The 10,529-nt window shown below is 37.8% G+C and overlaps 1 protein-coding gene across 1 annotated transcript; it reads left to right on the top strand.

The window, feature by feature from the left end:
- The first annotated feature begins 5,850 nt into the window (after window positions 1-5,850).
- Window positions 5,851-8,127, top strand: LOC124821307 (putative xyloglucan endotransglucosylase/hydrolase protein 32). Its single transcript, XM_047293173.2, has 4 exons — window positions 5,851-6,239; window positions 6,330-6,430; window positions 6,543-6,760; window positions 7,198-8,127. The coding sequence occupies exons 1-4, from the start codon at window positions 6,041-6,043 to the stop codon at window positions 7,562-7,564; spliced, it is 885 nt and encodes a 294-aa protein (XP_047149129.2). The 5' UTR covers window positions 5,851-6,040; the 3' UTR covers window positions 7,565-8,127.
- Window positions 8,128-10,529: the final 2,402 nt, after the last annotated feature.

Below are 10,529 nucleotides of genomic sequence, written 5' to 3'. Positions count from 1 at the left end.
ATAATCACCTTAGACCCAATAAGATAAGGTCTAAATTTTTCTAGAGCATATACTATAGCTAGAAATTCTTTCTCTGTGGTAGCATAATTCAACTGAGCATCATTCAGAACTTTGCTGGCATAATAAATTGGATGAAAAATTTTTTCTTTTCGCTGGCCAAGAACAACTCCTATTGCATAATCACTTGCATCACACATTAATTCAAAATTTCTATTCCAATCTGGGGCTACAATTACTAGAGCTAACACTGATTTGCTCTTCAATATGTCAAAAGCTTTCAAACATTCTTCATTCATCACAAAAGGAGCATCCTTCATCAAAAGATTACTCAATGGTTTAGCAATTTTTGAGAAGTCTTTAATGAATCTTCTATAGAATCCAGCATGACCGAGAAAACTCCTAATCCCCCTTACATTTGTTGGTGGAGGCAGTTTCTCAATGACTTCTACTTTAGCTTTATCTACCTCAATTCCTTTAGCAGAAATTTTATGTCCCAGCACAATTCCTTCAGTTACCATGAAATGACATTTCTCCCAATTAAGAACAAGATTTGTCTGAACACATCTTTTAAGAACAATGTTCAAATGAGCTAAACACCTTTGGAAAGAATTTCCAAAGACTAAAAAATCATCCATGAATACTTCAATGCATTTTTCTAAGAGATCCTCAAAAATTGCTTGCATACACCTTTGAAACGTAGTTGGAGCATTACATAATCCAAACAACATCTTTCTATAAGCAAAGATACCAAAAGGACAAGTAAAGGTCGTCTTCTCCTGGTCTTTTGGATCTACCACAATTTGATTATATCCAGAGTATCCATCTAGAAAACAATAGAAAGCTTGACCTGATAATCTTTCTAACATCTGGTCCATGAAAGGAAGAGGAAAATGATCCTTCCTAGTGGCTTTATTTAGCTTCCTGTAATCAATGCACATACACCATCCAGTAACTGTCCGAGTAGGAATAAGTTCATTCTTATCATTATAAATTATTGTCATCCCACCTTTCTTTGGAACCACCTGTACTGGACTCACCCATTCACTATCAGAGATTGGATAAATGATACCAGCTTCTAACAGTTTCAATACTTCTTTTCTAACCACCTCCTTCATTATAGGATTTAACCTTCTTTGTGGTTGAGCACTCGGTTTATAATCCTCTTCCATAAATATCTTATGCATACAATAAGTTGGGCTAATACCTTTAAGATTTGAGATTGACCACCCAATTGCTTCTTTGTTAGCTTTCAGAATTTCTACCAGCTGTTCTTCTTCTTGTAGAGATAAAGAGTTATTAATGATGACTGGCTTTGTTTCATCTTCTTCTAGAAAAACATACTTCAGATGTGCTGGTAATCTTTTTAATTCTAGCGGCTTTGCTTTGACTTCTTCTTCCTTTTCAATTGTTTCAAACATTGGATCTACCACTGGACTCTTTTTCAATGTTTCCAAGTCCATCAGACATTCATCAATTAATTTCTCCTCTTCTTCATCTAAATCTTCACAAGCATCAATAAGAGTTTTCTCTAGTGGAGAAACATACCGCAACATCCTTTCTTGCACCATACAAACTTCATCAAGTTCATCAAATTGAAAACATGCCTTATCATCATTTGGATATGTCATGGCCTTGGATACGTCAAAAGTGACTTCTTCATCATCAACTCTCAATTTAAGCTTACCATTCTCTACATCAATGAAAACTCTAGCAGTCTTCATAAAAGGTCTCCCAAGAATGAGAGGTACATCACTATTCCCTTCCATCTCCATTACAATAAAATCTAGTGGGAATACAAATTTGTCAACCTTCACTAAAACATCTTCGACCACTCCATATGGATATTTAAGAGACCTGTCCGCCAGTTGAAGAGCCATTCTGGTTGGTTTGATTTACAAACCTTTAATTGTTCTACACATGGATAACGACATTAAATTAATGCTAGCTCCCAAATCAATCAATGCTCTTCCAACTTCCAAGTCTCCTATGGTGCATGGAATAGTGAAGCTTCCTGGATCTTTAAGCTTAGGAGGTAGTTTCTGTATGATTGCACTACAATTACCCTGTACCTTGATAGTTTCCTTCTCAATGTATTTGTTTTTCTTTGTAAGCAGTTCCTTCAAAAATTTCGCATATGATGGCATCTGTTGCAATGCTTCAGAGAATGGTATAGTGATCTCCAGCTTCTTAAACAGCTCCATGAATCTTTCCAGTTGTTTTTCTTTCTCCTTCCTTGAATAGCTCTTTGGATAAGGAAGTGGTTTTTCAAACTCTCTTTCTTTTTGTCTCTCATCTCTCTCTTCTCTCTCTTTTTTTTCTTTCTTTTCATCTTCTTCTTCTTTCTTTTTTTCTCTCTCAACTCTTTCTTTCCACTCACATGTTTCTTTTTCACTCTCATTTTCTTTCTCCTCTCGTTCTTTTTTTCTCTCCTCTAGCACCTTACCACTTCTGGTCACAACAGTTTTACACTCCTTTCTGATATTACCATTTTTCATCTTGTCAACTATTCGCTCAATATGGATCTTCATATTTTCAAATGCAACTTCCACATTCTTACAATAAGATGCATTCGTCTTCATAAATTTTTTGAAAGTCTCGTCAAGTTTAGTTGTCTTCTCAGATGGAGTAGACTGCATTTGCCATTTTTGTTGTTGCCATTGAACCATTGAAACCTTTTGTATTTCTTGTGGTAATTGAGAAAGTTTCATAATTACTTCTTCCAACTGTTGAGAAATAATTTTATTTTGAGTAAGCAGAGCATCATTTGATTGTAACAACTCCTTCTGACTAAGATATCTGCTTTCACTGTTGAGCTCATTGTCACTAGTAGCCATATTATCAATGATTTTTGTAGCTTCCTCTGTAGTTTTCCATTTGATATTTCCTCCTGCTGAGGCGTCAAGCATCATCTTGGTTTGTGAACCAAGACCTCCAAGGAAGGATAGGACTACTTGCACATCATCAAAGCCATGCGTGGGTGTCTTTCTTAATAAGCTTTTATACCTGTCCCATGCATGCCCCAGTGATTCCTCCATGCCTTGTCTGAATGTTGAAATCTCTTGCTTCCCTTTATTAACTTTTGATTGTGGAAAGTATTTATTTAGGAATTTGGTCACCACTGCTTCCGACTCTGTAAAGCTTTCTTCTGGAAAAGAATTTAACCAAAGCTTAGCATTGCCTCCTAGTGAGAATGGAAACAAGCTAAGTTTGATTGCTTCATCCGGCACCCCATTTATTTTCACCGTGTTGCAAATCTCATTAAAAGTTGTGAGGTGCTCATATGGGCTTTCGTGAGACAACCCATTAAATTGATTACTCTTCACCAGTTGAATTAATGATGGCTTAACCTCCATGTTGACTGCATTGACCCTTGGTCTTGCTATGCTGTTAGAGGTCCAGCTATATTTGTGTAATCTGCAAGAGTTCTTCTGGCATTATTATTCTCCATATTTTCTGTGTTATGGTTAGAACCTTGTGGTGATGGTTGTAACAGAGTTTTCGGAGGAGGAAAAAGTTCTCTAGATGTACGAATTCTTCTTCTCCGTCTACTCTCGTCTAAACCTTCAAGAAGAGGTTCTGCAGTTTTCTTGCTTCTAGTTCGGATTGCTTCCTGCATACACAAGAAAACAAAACCCTAGAAAAATTGGTTAGCACAAAAAGATATAAAAGAAGATATAAGATAAGAAATAAGAAGATAAAAACAGAAAACAGAAAAATAAAAATAAAAACAGAAAATAAAATAAAATAAAAACAGAAAAAATAAAAACAGAAATTCAAAATTCAAAATTCAAAAACAAGTCAAAGATAATCAATAATCACACAAATGAACTAGTTAAACCACGAGTCCCCGGCAACGGCGCCACAAACTTGTTTAACAATCGGCAAGTGTGACCGAATCGTATCAAGTAATAAAACAAGGTAAGACCAAGTATCGTTTTTCCAAAGGACTCACGACCTAGTTTAGCTATGTGATTTGTTGATTATTTAAGACTTAAGAACAAATTGATTATAGGTTTTAATGCAAAAGACAATAACTAAACATGTATGCATGAATTTGATCAATGGTAAAGAACAAAACAAACACTTCAATGAATTATATGGATGAGTATGTTGTTGGGGTTATCAATTTTATCTTATCCACTCTCATATATTTTCAGGAATTCATCATTCTTATCATCAACGCTAATGTCACTCTCTAAATTACCTTGCAAGAAGGCCTATCCCTAATTACGAGTTCATATAATTCCTAGCATTCCTAGTAATTAGTTCTTAAAGTTCAGGAGCTTAAAGGCAACCAATATGCTATTGGGAGATATTCCCCAGATCTAGACTTCCCCGTACGTTCCCGTATCGACAAAATCAATAATCATGGCAATGAATGAGTTAAACAAAGCAAGCATTAAGCAAAGAGGAAAATCCCTAACTAAAGATGAAAGAAAGCATATATCTTAAAATAAGATGTTAAAACAAATTACATATATGAGAGTTTCACAAGATTACATTGATTCCCCAACAACAATACAAGGTTTAGTTCACCATATTCATGGTGAAACTAGATGAACAATAATGAAAGAATGAAAGATAGAACCCTAGAAAGAGGAGGAGGTAGCCTGAGCAACCAAGATCTTCCTTCAAGGGGTGGAAAAGAGAGTGTTTGCTTCGTCTCTGCCAAAGATACAAACCCTAGGACGTCCTAAAGCTTATATACTATTCTAAAATTACAGAAAATTAGGCCCAAGCCCAAAATAGTGCCGCTCAGCGGTAAACTACCGCTCAGCGGTAAGTGCGTGAGTTGTTTTCTTCCCCTCAGCGGCCAAATCACCCCTCAGCGGATCCAACGTGACTGCCTGAGTACCGCTCAGCGGTAAACTGCCGCTGAGCGGCAGTTGCGGCTTCTCCTTTTGCACTTTTTGATGTCTTTTCTGATTCCATCTCTGTCCTTCTTCACTTCTTTCACCAAATTCACCTTAAAACCTGCACAAAAACACTGAAATCAAGCATAAACCTGTCCAACTCTCTTATTTTTAAAAATATGACCAAAAGCATGATTTCAAGCTAGTTTCTAAGTGGTAAAGGTTGCTTTTAGTATCAATTTTAAGCATGAAAATAACAGTTTTTCAATTGTTATCACTCCCTTCATGCATATATGGACGAGCTTCATCTTCTCCTTCTCCTTGTCCGTCATGCTCTGGAGGTCGAAGAATTTCTTTGCCTTTGCGATCCATCCCATGGGATCCGCACCTTTAAATGTATGTAGTTTAACGCGCTTCATCCCACTGCGTTGAACTTCTCCTCTGTCTTCTTCCGATTCATCCTCTGAGTTTTTCGACGGTCGTCGTTCCCACTCTACATTGACGGAATCACGACTTCCTTCGGAGCTCCGATCATGGTTCCTGGAGTGTTGTTCGGAAGCTCGTTGGAACTCGAGAGTCATCGCTCACACCTCCGCCTTCAATTCCTCCATTGTCGACTCCATTGCCGCCATTCGTCCCTCCATTCTTCTTCGCTACCGCTCCTCCTCGCTCTTCTTCCCTCCGAAACTGATCCGACATGTTGGACAAAAGCTATTAGGTTCCTTTATTCAGGGAACCAAAACAGAAACCTCTCTTCTCACTCACACACTCAACAACAGAAAATAAATTGTATGTATAAGTATTTTGTTCAATCTATAGTGTAAAGAAAGAAGAAAATACACGTAAATGCTTCCCTTCTTCCACTGGCCAAGAGGTTCAGTCTAAACCGAAACAAAATATCTAATATCCCATCTCCCTTTATTCTGTTTCTTATTTATACTCTCTCTCTACTAACAAACTAACCTCATTCGCCTTTAATTCCCCCTCCCACCCCTTAATTTCCTCCCCCTTTATTCCTTCTCACGTTCACGTGTACCTTTACTTCCTAACATACTGCCATACTCTCATTTCAGATGCACTTTCTTTGAACAGTCCCTCTCATTTTCACCCTCTCACACTGCATTTATAATAGCAGCATCATTCTGCTTCCTGCTTACATTTTACCTCACTTACTCACCTTTTCCTTCATGGCTCTGATACCTCTCTTTGCTATTTTATTCTTTGTGGCCTCCCCAAGCAATGCTTACTGGCCACCTTCACCTAGTTACAGGCCAAGTTCCAAATTCAGGCCTGTGAACTTCTACAAAGGGTTCAGAAATCTTTGGGGTCCTCAGCACCAAAGCATTGACCAAAATGCATTAACAATATGGCTTGATAGAACCTCAGGTCTGAGTCTTTAGCTTAAACTCACTTTCAATTCATAATCATCAAACAAATATTTATGTGATTCAAACGTGAGACATCTCTGGTTAGCAGGAAGTGGCTTCAAGTCAGTTCGTCCATTTCGATCTGGGTATTTTGGTGCTTCCATTAAGCTCCATCCTGGATATACAGCAGGAGTTATTACATCGTTCTATGTAAGTTATGACCAAAGGATTTTTTTTACAAAAGTATAAGTTGATTGATGGAAGTTTGTAGCTTTCACATTCATTTTTAGTTCAAGTTCACAAATGATTTGATAAATGACAGCTTTCTAACAATGAGGCACATCCTGGCTTCCATGATGAAGTGGACATTGAGTTTCTTGGGACGACATTCGGAAAGCCTTACACTTTACAGACCAATGTTTATATAAGAGGAAGTGGTGATGGCACCATCATTGGCAGAGAAATGAAGTTCCACCTTTGGTTTGATCCTACACAAAATTTTCATCACTACGCTATACTTTGGAGTCCTAAGGAAATAATGTAAGTCACTTTACATTTTACAATGCATACCTATATTTGCTTCCTAGTTAGAGAAGATAGGGAAGGAAACATTTCATTTTCCACTGAAGCAGATAGAGAGAAGAAAATAGGAATCAATACTATGAACATTGAATTAGAAATGTGGGGTAAAGTAAAAATCTATCCACACTCTGATACACTTTATGGCCTCTGAAGTTATTATAAGATTACTTTCACACTTTCCGCATAACTTTAAAGTTTACTTTTCATGAATTAACACAGTAATATGAAGACTAATGAGAAATTATACTCAAATACAATTTCCATACAATAATCAGAAAGATATAACATTATGCAAAATTGTGTAAGATATTATACAACCACTGCCACTTTATACATATGTTTGTGTATATATATTAATCAACTCCGTTTACTGACATTATGAAGTTACATATCAGATTCCTTGTGGATGATATTCCCATAAGGAGGTACCCAAGAAAGAGTCCAGAAACATTTCCACTACGACCAATGTGGCTTTATGGTTCAATATGGGATGCCTCATCATGGGCAACAGAAGATGGAAAATACAAGGCTGATTACAGATACCAACCTTTTGTTGCAAAGTACACTAACTTCAAGGTTGGTGGTTGCTCAGCTTATGCCTCTCGTTGGTGCCGTTTAGCTTCAGCCTCACCATATCGTTCTGGTGGCTTGACCAGACGCCAATATTGGACCATGAGATGGGTGCAAAAATATCACATGGTCTATAACTACTGCCAAGATCCCGAAAGAGACCACAGACTAACACCTGAGTGTTGGGGGTAACACTTTCAGAACTAAATAATTAGTCTTCTATAATAAACTTTTGCAATGTTTGGTGTGTTAAATCATGGAATGGCTCATAAATAAAATAATATTACGTCTTTACTGGTATCCAACATTATGTTACACCAAAACGAATAATTGTGATGTGTTTGATGTGGTAAAGGAAATTTTGAAGTAATTAAGTTCGGATTTGGTGTAACAGGTGCATAATTATATTTTACTTATATGGAAGTAAGTCATTTATCACTGCGAATACTGCATAATTTTACAGTTGAAGAAGTAAACTTTATCTCTTATATATGTTGTATCTCTTAGAAAGTTAATTTTTAAATGGTGATGACATGAGATGGGGCTATTCCTTGACAACAACATCAATGCAACACGGATCGAAAGTTCAAGGGCCCCCCTAGACAGAAAAAAATTGTAAAATTGTATGAATTTTTCGTTTTGTAATATTTCTCTTTGGGGTTAGAACAATGAAAAAAGAGAGACAGAAATGTAATAATAACATCAATTTGTGGTATTGAAGAGGCAAGGGTCAGTGCAAATATTATAAGCATACTCTTCATTTAATGTTATTGTCATTTTAATGATGAAAATGAGAATTTTCTTTGTTGTTAAAGTGTGTTCTTGTCTTAGAGTGGTACGAAAACAATTACAATGTCATTTCATCCAAGAAATTAAGATGTCGGTAGTTGTGAAACTCCGATGGGTCCTTCAATTTATTGCAAGGAAGCTTCTACACGGTTTCAGGAGATTCTCTTCAAGGGTTTGCATAATTTGCTAGAATCTATTAACAATTTCAGATTGGTTCCTCGTCCTAATTATCAAGTATGCATAAATGTTTAACAAATTAATTGTTTTTCCATTCGTTATAATTTGTGCACATTTACACATTTTTAATTGCAAAACTCGTAACAGTAATAATAATAGCAAAAAAAAGTGTAATAAACGTTTTATGGAAGAGTAAGCTTCTCCTCGTAAGTTTAAAACTTGGTAGTATTTGCTTTATGGAAAAAACTAGTGCTGCTTTTCTTTATCATAATAGTAGTGTTGGAACAAACAGGGCACTCCTCCTATATATGACAATAACACGGTTTTTGCACCAAAGTAGGCAAATATGCCCTCTTTATTACCAAAATAGGCAAAAAGTGAAGTCGTGGGGGCCAAAACGACTTCAAAGGAAGAAGTCGTGCCCCCCTGCACGACTTCACACTGTGCATAGCTACAGTGTTGAAGTCGTGCACCCCAAAAACGGCTTTAGAGTATGATAATCGATTACCACATGTATAATCGATTACCATACCGTTTTTAATAAAAAAATATAAAAAAAATTGAAATCGTAGGGGGGGTTCACGACTTCAATAAGAGAAGTCGTGCACCCCCAACACAACTTTACTTTTTTTTTTAATTTTTAACTTTTATTAATTAAAATCATTTATAATTTCTGTTTCAGTAGGAATGTGGAGGCCGAGATACAAACCTAACAAAACTGAACTGCTTCTCTTTACGTTGTCTGTCACGATGCTTCCTTCCTCTCTTTACGTTCTGTTCCTTGGGAAAAGGTGGGCTGGGTACCGGCAAAGGCACTCCGACGCTCAAGTTAGAAAAAGAGGTCACCTGAATCTTTTGGTTCAAAGTGATCCAGAAGAAGAGTAATTTCTCTCTCTTAATTTCTCTAAGGGGAAAAACGTACCTTTTTTCTGATGTGCTTAGTATATTTAAAATAGTGTAATAAACCGTTTACCTGAAAATCCGGTCAGTTACTGAAGTTGACTGTTTAGAAGTTGTAACTGCCAGATCATGTGCTGATACTGAGTCAATTACTTCCGTGATTCACGGCGCTGGTTAGCCAATATACGCAACTGCTTATTTGTAACCACTACATCACGATATCGCGTTCTGTATGTCGATCACCCTGCGTGTCGACATAAGTGGACGACTTGTCGCACGAATGCTTCATGTCGCGACATCACTTGTTTGATTGTCGAGCACCAAGTGGTCGACAATACCATGTGGTCGTATGTCATTACGAGCATGAGAAGGTCCTGCCTTCGTTTAACTGTCGCCAGGTCACTCGCCAGGTTGCTCGGGTTATTGGTCGACCATTGGAGGATTAGGTATCCTATGGTACATGCCCCCCAAGTCCGAGTAAATGGTCATAGCTTTGGTTGACAGAATTACGAAGGACTTCGGAGCGTTGTTGGAGGAAACGAGGAGACGTGGAGGAAACGTGGAGACGTGGGTTTTCCCGCTTTTTTAGGGAAGCGAGGGGACGCTAATTGGTAGCCGTTAGATTAAAAAGAATCCTACGACGCCTGACGATTAAACGGTTTGCCTTCTTCAACACGATTCAGAAGGGGGTTAGTCACTTTTGCAGAAGAACAGAGCTTGACAGTGTTTACCTTAAGCGAGATTGTTTCCCCTCCATCCTCACTGCTTACGCTGCTACGAGACTTTGCCAGGTAACCCTAAAATCTCCTTCATCTTAGTGTGTTTAGTGTTGACCATGGAAGGAAGGGGGCAGAACACCGGTGGTAATACGCCGGGGCCGTCATCAACGGCGGAATGCCCTGAAGTTACTACTATACCTTTTGTTGAGGAGGCTTTAATATATGGAAATGTGTGTGGTGAAGGTCCCGGGGGACGTATAATATCTCCGATTAGCGGAGATGAGTACGCCTGGGCGGCGCGTGAGGTGAAAGAACTTAGAAGTCAATTTAGGAGTAAGGCTGTAATAACCAACTGGATTGAGAATAGTTGTGTGTTGAGAACCCTAGGGTACCAAACCTGTATAAAGTTGATAGCTTGCCGGGATGATGAAAGGGTATGCTATGGTAGGGAGAATGCTTCTGATGAATTTTTTTATTGTTACGCTGCGTTGTTCTACGATTTGTATTTGAGATTGTCGTTTACCACTTTCCAAATAGATGTTTTGCGCACCCTAAACGTCGCACCGAGTCAG

This window comes from Vigna umbellata, chromosome 9 (genome assembly GCF_029865625.1).
Source record: "Vigna umbellata cultivar VRB3 chromosome 9, Vumbellata_1.0, whole genome shotgun sequence".
NCBI classification, from domain to species: domain Eukaryota; kingdom Viridiplantae; phylum Streptophyta; class Magnoliopsida; order Fabales; family Fabaceae; genus Vigna; species Vigna umbellata.
This window is presented reverse-complemented; position numbering and strand designations above follow the sequence as displayed.

Coding starts and splice junctions, on each gene's coding strand:
- LOC124821307 (XM_047293173.2), top strand. CDS start 6,041: ATGGCTCTGATACCTCTCTTTGCTATTTTATTCTTTGTGGCCTCCCCA. Junction 6,240..6,329: donor ATGGCTTGATAGAACCTCAG/GTCTGAGTCTTT, acceptor TCTGGTTAGCAG/GAAGTGGCTTCAAGTCAGTT. Junction 6,761..7,197: donor TGGAGTCCTAAGGAAATAAT/GTAAGTCACTTT, acceptor GTTACATATCAG/ATTCCTTGTGGATGATATTC.